This window comes from Ahaetulla prasina, chromosome 9, assembly GCF_028640845.1.
Source record: "Ahaetulla prasina isolate Xishuangbanna chromosome 9, ASM2864084v1, whole genome shotgun sequence".
Classification (NCBI taxonomy): Eukaryota; Metazoa; Chordata; class Lepidosauria; order Squamata; family Colubridae; genus Ahaetulla; species Ahaetulla prasina.
Window position 1 is genome coordinate 10,221,775 of NC_080547.1, and position 18,684 is coordinate 10,240,458.

General features: G+C 45.9%; 1 protein-coding gene across 2 annotated transcripts; it reads left to right on the forward strand.

Annotated features, from left to right (window-relative positions):
* Window positions 1-4,220: 4,220 nt before the first annotated feature.
* Window positions 4,221-15,793, forward strand: DRD2 (dopamine receptor D2). Of its 2 annotated transcripts, XM_058194454.1 has the most exons (7): window positions 4,221-4,496; window positions 5,971-6,080; window positions 6,285-6,421; window positions 8,009-8,205; window positions 9,989-10,075; window positions 12,098-12,428; window positions 13,093-15,793. In XM_058194454.1, the coding sequence occupies exons 1-7, from the start codon at window positions 4,224-4,226 to the stop codon at window positions 13,284-13,286; spliced, it is 1,329 nt and encodes a 442-aa protein (XP_058050437.1). In that variant the 5' UTR covers window positions 4,221-4,223; the 3' UTR covers window positions 13,287-15,793. The 2 variants fall into 2 exon arrangements, with proteins under 2 accessions (XP_058050437.1, XP_058050436.1); XM_058194453.1 differs by lacking the exon at window positions 9,989-10,075 and having other exon boundaries at window positions 4,224-4,496.
* The last annotated feature ends 2,891 nt before the right edge of the window (window positions 15,794-18,684 follow it).

Here is an 18,684-nt window from a genome sequence, read left to right on the forward strand (position 1 = left end):
AGTGAGCTCTGGCACTTAGATCATAATAATGTTAATTATTATTAATAATAATAATGCATTTAGATCTTAATAATGTTAAGATGTTCTAGATCTCTTTTTATGTCTTCCTTCTTATGACAGCTTTCTCCCGTCCCGACATCTTGTCAGCAAAGATCTTTTTAAAGTAGCCCTTTGTTTTTTATTCTCTTTGCATTGCAAAATACTGCTTTATTAATTTAAATTGCTTAGGTATTGTTGGTGATGAGAAGTGCTGTACAAACGCTTCCATCAAATAAATAAGGAAATAATACAAATTTTATCTCCTGCAGTTTAAACGTTTGATTCGCCATTCCTTACTGACGGAACCATTTCTTTAAAGAGAAGAGCTCCTCGTACATTTGCAGGAGGTCTAGGGTTAAGTGCTTAGCGTAACTTCAGAAACATAAAAATTACATCCAATTGTTATCTGGCTATCCGATCCTTTGTTTCATAGCCTGCCCGACTCTTCATATGCCAGCTCTCTTGACAGTTAAATGTGGAGCAAAGATGCAATTAGATTGCGAAGGAGATGTGAAAAGCAGTCCAATTTATTAATTCAAGAGAAAGTTAAGACCCGTCTGGGTAAGGGAATATTTCAAAGGAAGGTTAATTATGCATCCGTCTATTATTTATGCAATATTTTGAAAGGCCAGCTGAAGAAGGGAATGGGGTCGTAGACGGTCTGGAAGACATTTTTAGCAAGGACGAGGAAAGGACACCAAGACATGCTTCATCTAGGGCAGTGATGGCTAATATTTTTGCCGTTGCGTACTAAAAGCGGGGGTTCCATGGGGGGGGGTCACGTGTGCGCATGCCCACACCCACAATTCATTGCGCCATGCCTCCCGCGCGTAGGTGCGTGCCCCCCCACAGTCCCCCCCACTTTTGGCACACGATGGCATGGTGGGCCCGGTAGGCCCGTTTTGCACCCTCCCAATGCTCAAGAGGCTTTCTTGGAGCTTGGGGAGGGCAAAAATGGCCTTCCCAACCCCCACAGAGGCCCTCCGGAGGCCGGAAATGGCACATTTCCTGACTTCCGGTGGGACTGGAAGGCCTGTTTCTTTTCTTTTCTTTTCCACTAGCCCTATCCTGAAGTACTGTATGCATTGTTTTTTTTAAAAAAAATCACTGTACCAAACAGAGTTGATTGTTAGTGCTTTTCCATTCTCAAATGGATGTTTGCCTAAAGACTAACAGATTTGTCATGCCTCCTGATTAATTGGACCGGGGTGCAGAAAAATAAACAGAGTTTGCCACCTTTCGTGGGGCTGTGATCCTACGCCTTTCTCAAAAGCAGCTCTCCACCCATCAACCGAAGCCGTAGAATTGCAAATAACAAAACATAATCCCACCCTGCAACAACCCCCCCCCCGGTTACATCTTATAATTATGTGAAGGCGTTGAGTGTCATAGCGTCAACCTTTGGAAAACAATTTTGTTTAATGACTAGTGCTTAATTAGTGCTTGAACTCATCAAAGCTAACTAGATCAAGACAGCATCAAACCTGGGTGGCGACATTTTTGGGCCATTATGTCAGCTTCTTAAACTTTTGGGAAGGGAATCTGCTTTTCTGAGCAGAAAGAAAACTTTTTTTAAAAAAAAAGTTTCAATACTTCTTTCTTTCTGAATAAGACAGGATTGGAGCATTTATTCATTAAATGCAAAAGTATTCCCTAAATTCTGGTTGCGTGCAACAATATAAACTTGCAAAGTAGTCCCAAAGATGCTTTTTTTGCAAGAGGCAACTGGACTTTCTGATTTTTTTCTTTTGAAGACGTTTCACTTCTCATCCAAGAAGCTTCTTCAGCTCTGACTGGACGGTGGGGAATGGAGGGATTTATATTCCTTGCAGACAGCTGGTCATTTGTATTCTTTTAAGAGGGTCCTTGAAGCACTTGGAGGTTTTATCTGTGTCCTCAGGGCCACCTGAGTGGTGCAAATGGTTCCTGTGGTCTGCAATTTCTCTCTCTCTCTCTCTGGAGATCCATTCCTCCTCCCACACCATCCCAAGGATGTCCTTCCCAAATTTTATAGCTAAAAGTCTGTAGAGATTCTCAGTCATCCAGGTCATCGTTATCCCAAAGGGGCTTTTTTCAGGAGGCATCTGGACTTTCTTGTTTTTTTCTTCTTCTGAAGACCTTTCGCTTCTCGTCCAAGAAGCTTCTTCAGCTTCACTGGATGGTGAATGATGGATGGATATTCCTTGCAGGCAGCTGGTCATTTGCATCCTTTTAGAGGGTCCTTGAAGCACTTGGAGGTTTATCTGTGTCCTCAGGGCCACCTGAGTGGTGCTAAAGGTACCTGTAGCCTGCAATTTTTTCCTCTGGAAATCCATTCCTCCTCCCACACCATTCCAAGGGTGTACATCCCAAATTGTATAGCTAAAAGTTTTTGTTTTTGTAAAGAAGTATCACAGATTTAACAGATTTTCTAGCTCACATCAACAGTAGTAGAGTAGGAGTGATAGTAATAGTAATAATAGACGTGCGTGTGTGTGTGTATATATATATCTGTGTCTCCTATGACTTCACTGGTCTCAACACTCAAAGAAAAGTCCCTTGGAGCTGAAATTAACGAGACTTACTCTCACCCACTCACTAGTAATAAATTAATGCAATGCATTGAAGCCACAATTCACAACTTAACAAGATTGGGTAAAGGCTCAAGGCTGCTTTCACACAGCTTTTCTTAGGTCGTGTGAACTGAGTCTGTCCAGTTGTGTTGATGGTTTAGTGAAGTGATGGCTAACCTTTTCCGGACCAAGTGCCCAAAGCGCATGCCCGAACCCCCCCAAAATGCAATGCGTGTGTGGTCCCCTGCATGCCCCCTGCCCCATGCATGTGTGCACAGCCCTACCTATGCATCCATGAGCCTGCATGTGTTCCGCTCCCGTGCATGCGCGGCAGAGACCCGAAGACCAGTTGGCCAGCGGGAGGCATGTGCGCATGCACAGTGGGGCTGAACTGGGGTGATGTCTCACCTGCCATCAGAGAAGGTGCTGCATGTCACCTCTGGCACACGTGCCATAGTTTCGCCATCACGGGTTTAGTGGCTTGTACACATCTAGAAAACGGATTCAGTAACTAGCTTCAGGGCTACATGAATGCAACAAATTTTAGAAATACATGTAATAAAGATTATTATGATGGGTGGTTGTACACTCAGCCAGATGTTCAGGCTGTATTTGTCGTGTCCCACTCCTCCACTGACGGCCGGGTCAGGGAAATCCGAATCAGGCGTGCCTCTGCAGCTCTGCCAAAGTCCTAGCAAAGTCCTCAAGGCAGGCAGGAGACCAGAAAGTGACTTCAGCAATCCAAGTTAGACTTTGTCTGACTCAGAGAATGCCAGAAAGCAGATCCTTTATATAGGCCATGGGGTGTGGCTCCATGACTCAGCACTTATCCAGGCCTGTCCCTCCCTTCCTTCTGTTGACGCCGCTTATCAATTCTCCTGAAGCGAGGGTCACTCCAGTCTGCAGCTGTTGGTAATTGACCTTCCTCAGGCTCACATGCTGGGGGGGAGGGGGAGGGGTCTAGTTGCTCTGTTTGCCTGGGCATGGAGCCAGAGCTGGGGGCTGGAGGCGCTTCTTCTTCCTCGGCCTGTCTGGGCATGGAACCAGGGCTGGGGCCGGGAGGCATGCTAGGACATTCCTCAGCGTTCGGAAGCAGATAAGAAGGCCCCGGCTGCGGGGAAAGCGGATGAGGCACAACAGTATTTGGCATTATCCACCTACTGAGACCTTCCCAAGGACCCAGGATAGGCAGATGTTGTTTTTCGATGGCGTTAGAGATACTATCACAGGATTTCAGCTGTTCCAAGTCAAGCTGCCTTTTGCAACTGACCGATGGGGATTTTGTCAATGCTGCTGGTATGCAAGTGGTGCTCCAGATGTTTGGGGATTATTATTTTGGTTCGTTGCACAATCAGCAGATGTTCAGACTGGATTTGGCTTTTTTTTAAACCCATCTATTGAGCCCTTCCTGAGGATTTGGGATAGGCAAATGTGGATGTTTGACGGTGTTACAGATATCATCGCAGGTTGTAAGCTGTTCCGAGTAGTCGTGCACGATAATTACACCCTGGAACCTGAGAAAGGTGGAGGCTGTGTTTGGTCTTGAATAAGAGACCTGTCCAGTTACCCAAACACACCTTGACTTATTCCTTCATCTCAAGCAGGTGTCCAAACGGAGGGCGCTTCTTCTCCATGGATTTCCCAAATATCTCTTGGTACAACGACAGCTATGAAAACAGGACTCTCAACGGCTCCAGCCTGGAGCAGAAGCCCACCCACTACAACTACTACGCCATGCTGCTCACTCTCCTCATCTTTGTCATCATCTTCGGCAACGTGCTAGTCTGCATGGCCGTGTCCAAGGAGAAAGCCCTGCAGACCACCACCAACTACCTGATTGTTAGCCTTGCTGTGGCTGACCTGCTCGTGGCTACTCTGGTGATGCCATGGGTGGTCTACATGGAGGTAAGAAGGCCATGGTTGCAACCTCAGGTCTTCTGGAGGCCTGGGAGATGTTCATGGTAGGCATTCCATGGAGGTTCCTTCAGAAGCAGGAAATTCCGTAGAGAAAATGTGGGCAACCGTAGAGAGAAATGGAAGGCTGATGTAAAATGTCTCTTGAAGGCTGTCAATTAAATGTCAGGTCTGCATCCATGGAAGTTCTTCTTGGGAGAGAAAGACTAGCTCCAGAGGTCAGGTTCCCTCAAACTGAGCTGAACCTCTGGTGAATTCAGGAAAACAACAGGATCTTTCTTGACAGGAATAAGTGATCTAATTTTTTGGGATTTCTAGCAAGCAGGCTGGGATTTCCCTGGGACAGTAACCAGATTTCGGAACGCTAACCCTATTTAGCTTCCAAGCCCAGGCCAGGTTTCCTGGTGCCTCCAGCTGCTGAGACTAATAAAGCATCCATACCCCACTCACAACTATTCCGCAGAGGGGCTGTCCATTTTCAACCATCGTTGTTCTTTGTTGGGGAAATGCATGCTGAGATCCGCTTGGTTGCATTCGTGAAGCATAGTGAACATGGATGTGGTTACATGATTAGGAATGCAGATGTTGGCGACACGCAGGGAGACAAAACAACAGGTTCATTGCAGAAGTGGGTTCCAGCAGGTTCTGACCAGTTCTGGAGAACCGGTAGTGGAAATTTTGAGTGGTTTGGAGAAGTGGTAGTAAAAATTCTGACTGGCCCCACCCCCATCTGTTCTCTGCCTCCCAGGTCCTGGCTGGTTGGGAGGAAATGGGGATTTTGCAGTATCCTTCCCTTGGAGCGGGGTAGGAATGGAGATTTTACAGTATCCTTCCCCTGCCATGCCCACCAAGCCATGCCATGCCCACCAAGCCACACCCACAGAACCAGCAGCAAAAAATGTTGAAACCTACCACTGGGTTCGTTGCCATAAGCAATTAATATTCTGTTTTTCTGCATTTCAAAAGATCGGGTTTACAAGCCATATTTGCAAATTGGTTTTTATGAGAGCCTGAAGCTCTAAACCGGGAGTGGGATGGCTTACAGTTTTTGATGCCTTACCTCCATGACGTTGCTGGCGAGGGACGATGGGCTCCCAGAGATGGCAATGCTGTTAAAAGTCAAAGGTATCCCATGAATCAAGATGCCCCTTTCTCTGGAGACATGGGCAGAAGGCAGGTCAGTGGGTGGGGTGAGGTGGGGCTGAGGAGGTCCTGGTCCCTCATCACATTCTTTTCCAGTGACCGTTAGGGTCACACAGCAGAAATTCTTTCGTCCAGCCAGTGCTGATAAAATATTTGCCTGACACGACTGGCAGATTGCAGCCAAAGTCAGAATAAAAGAGTCAGCAAAAGAGAATGAACCTTGCACTTTTGCACACCCATGCACACGACTGATCTACGCTCTCACCCTCTTTGAGCTTCTAATCTGACGGTGCTCCTTTGTTCCTCTCTCTTCTCGTTCCAGGTGGTCGGTGAGTGGCGCTTCAGCCGCATCCACTGTGACATCTTTGTCACCCTGGATGTGATGATGTGCACAGCCAGCATTCTTAATCTCTGCGCCATCAGCATTGACAGGTGAGACCTGCCCTCTGGGCCTGCCAGGCCTCCAGCTTCCCCCTCCCCCCCCGGCCCCACATTCTTTTTCTCTCTCTCCATGACCTCGCCAACTCTGGAGCCACGTCTCAGAGGAAAGGTCTTCTCTCTTGCTTGTTTTCAAGAGATGGGATGTGCTCCCCATTGTCCCCCCTGTTGTTGTTGTTGTTGTGTCCTTTCCCACAGGTACACTGCTGTGGCCATGCCCATGCTGTACAACACCCGCTACAGCTCCAAGCGCAGAGTCACTGGGATGATAGCCGTGGTATGGATCCTCTCCTTCGCCATCTCCTGTCCTCTGATGTTTGGCCTGAACAACACAGGTACGCAAGAGGGCACGATACTCTCTCGGGGTTGAAATAAAGTTCCCCCTTTAGGGGTTCCGGTCTCTGCCCTGAATATTGCACACTTTTCTTACTGAACTGAGAAAAGAAATGCGCAGAGAGGAAATCCCCAGACATGCAGAGCAGAGCCAGGAAAAAAATCAAGACTCCTTGCAAGGGTGCCTGCTACTTCCTCTGAGTCTTTTGGTCATGCCGAGATGTAACTGCCAAACTCCCTGGTGTCCCCCGCCAGGCCCCTGGTTCCACCACTCGCTCTAACCCTCTCAAGTTGAAAACGCAGCTTGATCCAATCTAAGATGTTCTTAGTCTAGGTTTACGTTTGGTTCATATCAATGTAAATGATGGGGTGGGGTGTGGAAGGGACACTTTCCCTTGTCCATCCATGAAAGTTTTGGGAAACTGCCAGCCAGGTTGGAAGGAGGAGTCAAACAAGGATGTAGTTTGGAGGCCTTGCTCTTGTGACCTAGGCTTATTGAGTCATTACAAGACGCGATTAGTCCCAAATAAACCTATTTTATTGCAACAGCTGAGAATTATGTTAATTCCCAGCTGAGTCCCAAATTAGTTGCAAAACAAGTCCTTCGGTAGAAGTCCTTCGGGATAATCACCAACCTTTATCTTCTTTGACATCCTGCCAAAGGCCTTACTTGGCAAAGCCCCATGAAGTTCAGAAACAAACAAGAGATGCCGACTGGAAACAGAGTTAGCAATGTTGCTTTTCTGCAAAAAGGCCCAAGTGCCTTTATTTCACTTTTAAGCCTTATGGGAGGGGCCAATCATCTCCTGACCTTACTCCCGAGTCGTCCCTTTTGCTTGCCTTCTGGCAGTTCTGTGCATGTGTGCACTAGGAACAGGCTCCTCCTGTTCTTCTGCCTCTCTGCTGTCTGACTCTGGAGGCTCTGGAGTCCGTGCATCGCTCTCAGATGGCCCTGGCCCCATCTCTGCCTCCAACGCAGAGCCCTCGTCTGGGCCTTCACCAGACTCCAGGACTGGCCCATGTTCCTCCCCAGCCTTCCCACTGTCCGACTCTGCTGCCAGCTCCGCAGGCTGCTGGCGGACCACAACACTTGCGTAGCTGCAAGTGACATAGGCTTCTTCTTCCCAAAATTCATGAAACCTTATCTGGATGTTCCCAGGGGAAAGCAAGCAGGCTGGTGGGGTTCTTGTAATATAGGTGGTAGACAATAAAGTTGCTGATTTTACTTTTATTGTCCACAAGTGGCCCTGGTTGCTTGCATCTGACAGAAGGTGATGGGCTCAAAACCTGGAGTATCTTGCTACCCCTTAAAAAGCCTTATTTGTGAATTGAGGAAGTTTTCGCCCCTTCCCCTAATTCACCATTGCTCTTTATTTAAATCTGAATAAAAGCTGTTCCTCAGTTCTCTCCCTCAAATGGAAAAATCTCACCCTTAGAAGGTCCGTTCCTCAGAACGAAAGGGTGAAGATGAGATTCCATCTCAAAAGGAAACTGTTGCCCTTCTTGCACCCACAGTTCTCTGGACACCCAGGCTGACTGTAGCTCCTAATGGCTGGGGCAACATTCCTGCCCTCTCTTGTGTCTTCCAGAGAAGAATGAGTGTATCATTGCCAACCCTGCCTTTGTTGTGTATTCTTCTATCGTCTCCTTCTACGTTCCTTTCATTGTCACCCTGCTGGTGTACGTGCAGATCTATATAGTGTTGCGGAAACGCAGAAAACGGGTCAACACCAAACGCATCTCCAGCCACGTGGGCCTGGACGCCGACACGCAGGCCCCGTTGAAGGTAACCCCGGCTGTCTCTTCCCAATCTCCGTCTTCTCTGCCCCATTTCCCCAGTTAGGGTTTACCCCCTAAGATTTCCTCACTCCTCAGTCTTTTCCCCAATTAACGGTGTTTCACGCGAAGGTGGCTACACGGGGTTCGTTCTCCAAAGCAGGGGGTCTCCAACCTTGGCAACTTTAAGCCTGGTGGACTTCAACTCCCAGAATTCCCCAGCCAGCTGGCTGTCTGGGGAATTCTGGGAGTTGAAGTCCGCCAGGCTTAAAGTTGCCAAGGTTGGAGACCCCTGCTCCAGGGCACAGCAACAGGCAGCAGTCATGCATGGAAATATTGGCTTCAGAAATCAATGGGGTATTTTGCCAGACTTATCTCTAGCATTGTTTCTCCCTTGTGGGGGGAGATAGAACTCTTCCCCGCCCATGGCCTTGTCCCAAAGGTGCTTTTTCAGGAGGCAACTGGACTTCCTTGTTTTTTTTCTTTTGAAAACGTTTCGCTTCTCATCCAAGAAGTTTCTTCAGCTCTAACTGGATGGTGGGGAATGGAAGGATTTATACTCCTTGCAGTCAGCTGGTCATTTGCATCCTTTTTGAGGGTCGTAGAAGCATTTGGGGGTTTAATCTGTGTCAGTGGTGAAATCCAATTTTTTTTACTACCGGTTCTGTGGGTGTGGCTTGGTGGGCATGGTGTGGCTTGGTGGGTGTGGCAGGGGAAGGATACTGCAAAATCCCCATTTCCTCCCCACTTCTGGGGGAAGGATATTGCAAAATCTCCATTCCCTCCCCACTCTCGGGCCAGCCAGAGGTGGTATTTGCTGGTTCTCAGAACTACTCAAAATTTCTGCTATCGGTTCTCCAGAACCTGTCAGAACCTGCTGGATTTCACCCCTGATCTGTGTCCTCAGGGTCACATGAGTGATGCTCCTGGTTCCTGTAGTCTGCAAATTTTTTTCCTCTGCAAATCCATTCCTTCGTCTTCAGAAACATCTTCAGAAGAAGAAGAAGAAGAAGAAGAAGAAGAAGAAGAAGAAGAAGAAGAAGAAGAAGAAGAAGAAGAAGAAGAAGAAGAAGAAGAAGAAGAAGAAGAAAGAAAGTACCGTATTTTTCGGAGGATAAGATGCTCCGGACTATAAGACGCACCTACCTTTTTAGGGGGAAGAAAACAAGAAAAAAAAATCTGCCTCCCAGGAATTTGCCTTCTTGCAGCAAACAGCAAACAGCCTTCTTTAGTTCCATTTTCATTTTCAGCACAGCCTGATTAGCACAAGAAAAAAACCCCTGCCTCCCAGCAATTTGCCTCCTTGTAGCAAATAGTGGAGGCCCAGACGGCAATAGCAATGGCAATCCCTGCAGCCTGAAACAGTTGAGGGTCGAGGGGCCGATCCAACCGACAATCAGCTGCTTGTGCAAATCAGGCTGTGCTGAAGCTGAAACGGGCTGTTTGCTGCAAGGAGGCAAATTCCTGGGAGGCAGAGGCCAAAGGGTGGAGGCCGGCGGGTGGGCAGGGCTACATTCAGTGTATGAGATGCACCCAAATTTTCACTCTCTTTTTGGGGGGGGGGAGTGTGTCTTATACTCCAAAAAATATGGTAAGTCCATTTGACTCCTGAAAAAGCCTCTTTGGGACAACCATGACCTGGATGACTGAAAATCTCTACAGATTTCTTCATGGCCTCCTGTCCTGATCTTCGGATCTTTGTCTTTGGTTCTATTCTGAATAGTTGATGTCTTATGCCAACCATCCTCCTTCTACTTTCTTCTTCTCTCTTTCTCCTTCCTCTCCTTCTTCAGGAGAAATGCACTCACCCAGGAGATGTCAGGCTCTGCACGCTCCTTGTGAAGAGCAACGGGAGCTTCCCTATCCACAAGGGCAAAGTGGTGAGTGTCCATGTCTACACAAACGATGAATTATAGGCACCCTTGGCTTTGAATGTTTTATAAGAGTCTTGAAGCACCAACCACAAAATAGAAGCTGGTGCAGTGGTGAAATCCTCCGTGGGTTGCCACCAGTTCGTGGTGTGTGCCAAACGCATGCTGTGTGCGTGTACATGCGCAGTGTGCACCAAATGCGTGCTGCATGTGCGCTCAAGTGCAGTGCGTGCCAAACACACACTTCGCATGGAAAAGGGAGCCATTGGAAGGTAAGTAGAACAGCAGGAGAGGGGGGGAACAGCTGTGCTGCACTATTTAGATTCTCTAGAAAGCAGGATTTCCTGTTTTCTAGTGAATATAAATCACGCGGCACAGCTGATTGTTGGAAATACCGGTTCGGATGAAATAGTAGCTTTTTTTAAACTACCGGTTCGCCCGAACTGGTAGCTTTTATTACTTCCGATTCTCCCAAACTGGTGCGAAACGGTAGCATTTCACCCCTGTGCTTGTTGCATATCCATGTGTATACAACAATGTAACAAGCCTTCAACTTGTATTAGAACTTTGTGCCCTACGCATGACAAACCTCAGTTTCTTCCCACAATCATGGGTGATTTCCCTCATGTTCCCCAAAATCTGTTTGCTTTTCTGGAGCCCCAATACAGAAAAGAAGATAGTCAATCTTTCTCCCTGCTGTGTCCTTTGATGGCTTTCTTTCCTTCAGGGAGAGATCCCATAGAAAGACCCCATGGAGATTACCCCAAAGCTCAGACTATTGTGTTGCCTCCAATCCAGGGGTGAAATGCTCCCAGTTTGGACCGGATCACTCGATCCAGTAGCGATGGCAGTGGGTGGTTTGGAGAATCGGTAGCAAAAATCCCTGTCCCCACCTCAGCTGAGCCACACGATCATCAGAGGTTTGGGTTTTTTTACTTTTAAAAGCATTTTTTCTTCAGCCGAAAAAATGCTTTTAAAAGTAAAAAAAAAAGCCTCTGATGATTGTGCTGCTCAGTTGGGATCGTCAGAGTCTTTTAAAAGCATTTTTTTCTACAACCAAGAGGTTGTAGAAAAAATGCTTTTAAAAGGTCCTGGCGATCAGGCAACTCAGCTGGGATCGTCTGAACTCTTTAAAAGCATTTTTTCCTCTGGTGATCCCAGCTGAGTTGCCTGATCATCAGAGGCTTTTAAAAGCATTTTTTTACAACATCTTCGACGGAAGAGGTTCTAGGAAAAATGCTTTTAAAAGTTAAAAAAAATTGGCCACACCCACCCAGTCACATTACCTCCAAGCCACGCCCACAGAACTGGTAGTAGCAAATTTTACATTTCACCCCTGCTCCAGTCTCCTTTTTTGCCTGAATGCAGGGGAAAGTGACTATTTCCACAGCCCTCTTTTTGACTCGTGCAGTATACAGGTCCTCAGTGGAAGGCAGGTTGGTAGCCATTGAATAAGTTCAATGAATTGAATAAATTCATAAACTTAAATTGAATAAGTTTTTTAATGTTTGTTTTTAGTATTTAGTATTGTAGTATTGTATGCGTTGTTTCTGTATTTTATTGTGGCTGTAAACCGCCCTGAGTCCTTCGGGAGAAGGGCAGTATACAAATTAAAATATTATTATTATTATTATTATTATTATTATTATTATTATTATTATTATTATTATTATTATTATTATTATTATTATTATTATTATTATTATTATTATTATTATTATTATTATTATTATTATTATTATTATTATGCAGTTCTGATTATCCTCTGAAGTCTGTGTCTGTCTTGTTGGGTTGCAGAACCAAACCAGACAGTTCTAGAGGTTCAGATGACAGACTCCATCATTCCTCTGTAGAACTAGATCAGCATCTCCTTGGGCGCTATTAGCCATGTTCCACTTTGCACCTTGGTTAAAAAAAAGAGGTTCAGCTCATTGGCTAACTTGATTTTCTTTGAACACATTTTTTTTTCCGTGTCTCTGTATTTGTTTGGTTGTTTGATTAAAGAGCCTGATGTTTCTGATCATTATGCAGGAGGCCATGGATCACATGGAAGAGATGGAGATGGCCACCAGTACCAGCCCACCAAAGAACAATGTTCAACCACGTCAGCCAAGTGACATGGAACCAGCTGAGCCAGCTGCTTCCATCCCCTGTGCCAATTTAACTCCACCATCCCCTGAAAACAGCCCCCTCAGCGTGCAGAAGAACGGGCACACCATAGACAATTCCAAAACAGCCAAGGTCTTTGAGATTCAGACGATGCCCAATGGCAAAACCAGGACTTCTCTCAAAACTATGAGCAGAAGGAAATTTTCACAACAGAAGGAAAAGAAAGCCACTCAAATGCTTGCCATTGTGCTTGGTAAGAGTTTGGTCCAACCTCCCTTATGGAAGCTACAGCTTCAGCATTTCACTGGATTTATAGACTGGCACATTAGAATTTGGGAAAGGGAAGAGGAAGAGTTTCCTACTCCATCACATAAACAAAGAACTTCATTGCTAGTTGTTACATGGGGTATTTGTTCAACAAAAGTGCCAATTGCCAATCCCAGATCATTGGCTACTGTTGCCTGTTGTAGCTGTGATGACTCCAAGTAGGAGATGCATGTATTCAACAGTTGTGTCAGGCTTGTCCCAGCCTGGCTCCTTAGGAAAGAAAGACCCTTGATTCCATTTGTAGTGAAAGGTATAATTTTACTAAAACTAAGTGGTTACAATGTAAAAAAGGCTGGATCTGACTATTCCCATATAAACCATGCTTTTTCCTCTTCTCCCAGATCCTCTCCCCTTGGCCAGTTTCTAAGGGTCCAATTGTATTCAAAGTAGGTGTTTTGGTAACAGTCTTAAGGTTTGGCCCCCTTTGGTAGACTTTTGCATCGACACCTCTGGTTCCTGTCATCCAGCCAACCCCCCTCCTGGCATTTTATGTCAGGATGCCAGCGAAATGAAACAGGCTCAGGTGATTACGATGGCAGACCTGACAGGTTGCACTGCTAACATGGCCTCTTTTCTTGGTCCTCCTGCAGGTGTTTTCATCATCTGTTGGCTCCCTTTCTTCATCACCCACATTCTGAACATGCACTGCAACTGTAAAATCCCACAAGTCATGTACAGTGCCTTCACGTGGCTCGGATACGTGAACAGCGCAGTCAATCCCATCATTTACACCACCTTCAACATTGAGTTCCGGAAAGCTTTTATGAAGATCCTTCATTGCTAACCTCTGCCTGAGGAGTCAGTTGTCTGAATCTCCTGGCCAGATTAAGGCTGTGTGTTGGAGCACCCAGTTTGAGAGTGCCATGCCAATATATTTTTACAACTGGAATACCGCAGCTGTCATGGTCCAAGGTTGCCTTGTGCTCAGGGAAGCATTGAAACTCGGATGGGAGAGTTTGCTTCAAATGCAACCTTCTGCTGAAAGGAAGAAGCCAGCAAGCCAAGTCTGACCACCAACGGTTGCATGGGATCAAGACGATCTCCATGGGAGCCATCACCGATTTTAGCTGAGCTCAAGAAGGAGAGACCATGACTTGCTCACGCCTTGCTCTTATGGTCCATTTCTCACCAAAGATACACCCGTTCTTGTCTGCTTCGCACCAGGAGGAGGACTCCTTCTTCGAGGAAGAAACAGCTTTCCCAGGAATCGTCTCCGTTGGCGTTGCCTTCAGACTTCAGGGACACTGTGGGGTCCATCAAACTGCTGAGGCTAAATCATGCTGCTGCTGTCAAGGCTTAGAGTAGTTGCCACACCATTGCCACCAGACATGTGAAAGGGAAGGGGAGGAGGTTGTGAGAGAATGAAATCTCAGGGTGGAGGGGAGGAGAAGCGAGAATGTTTATTTATGCGATGCCAATGTACATACAATTAAACAGAATGAACTGAGCAGAAGCCCAAGCCAAAAAAAAAGAAGTGATAACCAATCGATCTCGTTTTGCATGGAATGCATTGTAATTAAAAAGCCATCGCTGCTCACGTACACCAGCATATGTGGTTGACAGCAACGTCTCCGATGCCAGGAATGCATTTTGTGGAGAACTAATCAGATCTGACAGGGAAGGAAGGAAGGAAGGAAGGATGGATGGATGGAAAGATATGGACTACAAGGTCCTTGTCAGGCACTTCATACGGAACTGATGTCTGGAGAAATCTCAACCAAGCCAAAGTGTTAGCTCAAAGGTAGACTATGTGGTTTGCATACATGCAGAAGATCCATGTTAACCCCAAGTTAAAACCCCATGGACTTAAAAGAATCCATTAACACATGGAGAAGAAAATTGTCTCTCTGAAATTCCAAGAAAATTCCTCCCAGTAAGAGGAGGAGATCTTGGCTCTTTAAGTGTAAGGTAGATCTGTTAAGACAACAAGCCATCTTTTGAATGACCTGTGATTAGAAGGCATGCAAAGGATGGTCTTTCCTCACTCTCCTGGCTTAGGCTTACCTTATCTGGGCTGTAAAAACCCACTAGAAGACAATAAAGAGAGTTTCCTGGTGGTGTTTTTCTTTTTTCTTTTACAAACCATATATGGTTCTCTTTGTTCTAGGCCAGGGGTGTCAAACTCAAAGCCCGTGGGTCGAATCCAGCCCGTGGGGTGCTTAGATCTGGCCCGTGGGGCCACCCTGGAAGCAACAAAGGACTGTTTCCGACTGTGACAGAGGAGGCCATTGGCTGCGTGTGGCCCTCCCGAGCTCTGTTTTCTCTGGCAGAGGGCTGCAGGAGGATCCAAGACCCCCACCACAGGTGCCCCTGACACGAGTGATGTTGAGCTGGCCACGCCAACCCTGGCCACGCCAACCCAGCCCTCCCCGAGGTCAAACACAACCCTGATGCGGCCCTCAAGGAAATTGAGTTTGACTTTGACCCCCCCTTGTTCTAGACTATTCCAGACTATCCTAGATGTCCTGGGGCATCTGTAGGAAGGAAGACTAGAAGGGGTGACACAGATGGAGAGCCCTGGTCCTCAATGTTGTAATGTACCCTACATCTCTTGGGTGATCAGAAAAGCTCCAGCTTGCATCATCTGCGCTGCTTGGTGGGCACCCCTGTTGAGACAGGTGACACAGACCGGTGTGTTTCCGGATTCCATCTGTGTTGTTCCCAACAGAAACAAGTGCAGCTTTGCAAGTCAACCCACGCAGGAGAAAAAAGTCATTGGAAAGGTTATTTTGATGAAGCTGCATCAGACATGATTTTTGTCTGGCGTGCTGCCTTCACTCCTGTCAAGATTGTATTTCCCTTAAAGCAGAACATCTGGGCCTTGGTCTTTTCAAGAAGCTTTTCAGGGAAAAAAAAAAGAGACTCATTTTCTTCAGGGCAGCAAAATCTATATAACACAGTTCCAGGTTGAAGGAATTTTATTTTGTTTTTGTTTTCTCGCTCTCTCTCTCCCAGATCTTCTGTTAAATTTTAAAAGGTATTGACATCCTTCTTTGACTTTCCTGAAATATACTTCTGGCAATTTCTTAGGGAAACCAAATAAAGTCCACATAGATCATCTTCCTTGTATTTCTATCTTGAATGCTCATGTGATAGCCAGGTCTCCTTAAATGTCTTACCTTTTCTCTACAAAAATGGTGACGTGAGTAATTCCAGATAGTCTCTGGTCAGTTAGCTCTGGTTGGGATGGTGGGAGAACCACTTACTGCTGAAACCTTGTCAACGTCTCCCTCTAGGACAAATAAACCATCGTCAAGTCATCAGCGAGAATGGTCAGCCCATCTGCGGACAATGCTGTTATTGTTACCCTCTACCAAATTCACAGTATTTTTGTAAGATGCTGCAGAAACTGTACAAGCAAACTAATAAAATGACATGGAAATGGGTTTTTTTCTGGGAGTTCATTTGTGGACTTGAGGGGTGAGTAAGAGTGGAGTCTAGCCATAGCTGTCTCTCTTAGGAAGAACAAACTTGAAGGTTCTTGTGCAACCTTCTCCATTTTCCAGGATACTTTTCTCATATAACTTAGAATTCAAGCTGTGGTTCACCTTCCTCACTGGCTCTCTCTCCTAGGTTATCTTTGACTTTCGGAACCTCTTTGTACCAACAGTTCCTCCATTATACGTAATGGTCTCGATGGGCTAGACCACTTCTGAGTAGCGCGGTCACAAAATATGGTTTGTTGGATCCAGCCAGGTAGTTCTACGGCAGGTTGTTACTTTCAAAAGCAAATGCCTCAGGCATGGCCAGAATCAAGTCAACTCCACCCAATCATTTGTGTTGTGGGATCACCTACATTTCCCAGTTTCCCAAGAAAAAATCTGGACAGAACAAGCACCTCCAAAGCCACCTTAGAGAAGGTGGGACTGAGATGGCCACCAAGAAACTTCTCTCAAATCCTGGTGAAGTGCAACAGAGAAGCCATGCCCTCTGCGTTTCCCTGGAAATTGAGAAGGGCCAAAGATACTTCAAAGCTTTATCATGACATTCCTGGTACAAGTATTCAGTGAGGACTCTCCAAAATAATTGATTTTTGACTCTAAGAGTTATTGCGTGCTGCCAAAACTATGAATAAGGAGATTAGATTAGTTAGTAGGCTGGCTGAACTGTGTCTGTTATGGGAATAGGCCAACCGCAGGCTTAACCAGTTTCAAACTGCATTAAAACCATGGCTTAGATGATGCACAAATCCAGGCAGTTTGACCGAACAATAATTCAGTATATTGCACAAACCCATATTAATTGGGTAACCAAGAATTAAGTGCTTTCTGTGAATTCAGAAACTCAAACCTTTCTCTAGGCTGCCCTACTTAGATTCTTTTCCCATAGCAAATCTGGAGAGGGGTTGCTGTGTGGCAAATTCAAGAAAGCTATAGACACATCCTCATTTCCTTTGAGAAATATTGAAAGGTCTTCATTTAAGAGTTTTGAAAAGTTCTGAGAATAGTGTGCCCACCACCTGGAGAACTGGGAAAGTTTTAATAGAATAAGAGAATTGGAAGGGACCTTGGGGGTTTTCTAGTCCCTTGTTCTGGTAGAAAACCCTATATCATTTCAGACAAATGGCTGTCCAATCTCTTCTGAAAAACCTCCAGTGTTGAAGCACCCACAACTTCTGGAGGCAAGTTGTTCCACTGATTAATTGTTCTCACTGTCAGGAAATTTCTCCTTAGTTCTAAGTTGCTTCTCTCCTTGATCAGTTTCCACCCAGTGCTTCTTGTCCTGCCTTCTGGTGCTTTGGAGAATAGCTTGACTCCCTCTTCTTTGTGGATGGCTGATTTTGTCAATAGATGGTTTTGCAGACCCATCTATTGCCAAAACCTTTCTCAGAAGAGCGGGGGGGGGGGGGATCAAAAGTTCAAGAGTCAGCCTTGACTGGGAGCTATGACTTTATAATATATATGGTGCCCAAATCTTTCGGCTTTCTTCCTGTTGCCTCTGAAGGCTGAATCACCTCCTGGGTCCCTTGGCTGGCCTGTCTCTCTTTGGAGCCAAGTCAGTGAGCCCCCCAGGAGTGGCTAGGCAGGAAAGGGGTAACGTGTCCTTTGCTTTTATTGCAAGAAGACAACAAAGCGCCTTGACACCCATGGCGTTTGAATCTTTTAATTAAGAGGGTGGCAAATTGATTTGTAGGGTGGAGTGCATTTATTTAGACTCAAACAAAACCTGAACCAGACAGCTGGTAAGAACAAGATGTTTCACCTGCCTCTTCAGCTCTCCACAAATTTGACATTTCCACTTTCCTGGGCAGGAAAGGATTTGCCATTTTCCAGTGTTTGTGGAAGGAATTAATTTTTTGGCTCGCATGTAATCCTAATCAGTGGACGTCTACAAAAGGCTATCTAATTGCTCTGGTTCTTTTCCAGATGGTACAAAGATTAGCCTGTTGTTGGTCTTTCACACTTGATGTCTCAATCCTTTCCCAAGAAACAGGTGGCAGAAGGTTCAAAGAGGTTCTTAGATAGCCTCAAATTGGTCTCACCTTGCCTGCAATGGACCACTTGAGGGTGGCTTTGTCTGACTTGATAGAATAAAGCAACTTGTTTCTAGCTCCTAGAGAGATTATGACTGTATTTATTTCAATTAAGTGAGCAAGATATCCATGAACACAATACTTTCCCAATGACATCTGTCTAAGTAGACCTTTGCCCTAAGAAAGTCCAGATGTGGATGGTGGTGATCAAAGGAAAGTGAGGAAAAACAGATGAAGTGATTGCGAAGGGAATCTACAGTAGTGATGAGAGGGGATCAGATCTCCAGACTAATAGAGTTGGAAGGGACCTTGTAGGTCATCTAGTCCAACCTCCCACCCAAGCAGGAGACCCTACACCATTTCTGACAGATGGTGGTCCAGACTCTCCTTGAAAGCCTCCAGTGATGAAGCTCCCACAACTTCCGAAGGCAACTTCTGTTCCATGGGTTGGTTGCTCTCATGGTCAGAAAATTTCTCCTTATTTCCAGGGCTACAAGGCTCTTTGATGATGTTTCTGCAGTGTAAACTCACCACCCACCTAACAATAAAATGTTTTCTAAAAGGTTACATTATCACAAGGTTTATTCAAGAGGTCCATCCAGGCTGAAATATTTGGACAAATGGCCTGTCTTCTCCAACTTTCATCTAGATCAGGGGTCTCCAACCTTGGTCCTTTTAAGAGGGAGTTGAAGTCCACAAGTCTTAAAGG

Bases quoted from the DNA above. Each gene is read 5' to 3' on its own strand.
- DRD2 (XM_058194454.1), top strand. From the start codon at position 4,224: ATGGATTTCCCAAATATCTCTTGGTACAACGACAGCTATGAAAACAGG. The intron at 6,422-8,008 runs GTACGCAAGAGG...TGTGTCTTCCAG, and splicing joins GTTTGGCCTGAACAACACAG to AGAAGAATGAGTGTATCATT. The intron at 12,429-13,092 runs GTAAGAGTTTGG...GTCCTCCTGCAG, and splicing joins AATGCTTGCCATTGTGCTTG to GTGTTTTCATCATCTGTTGG.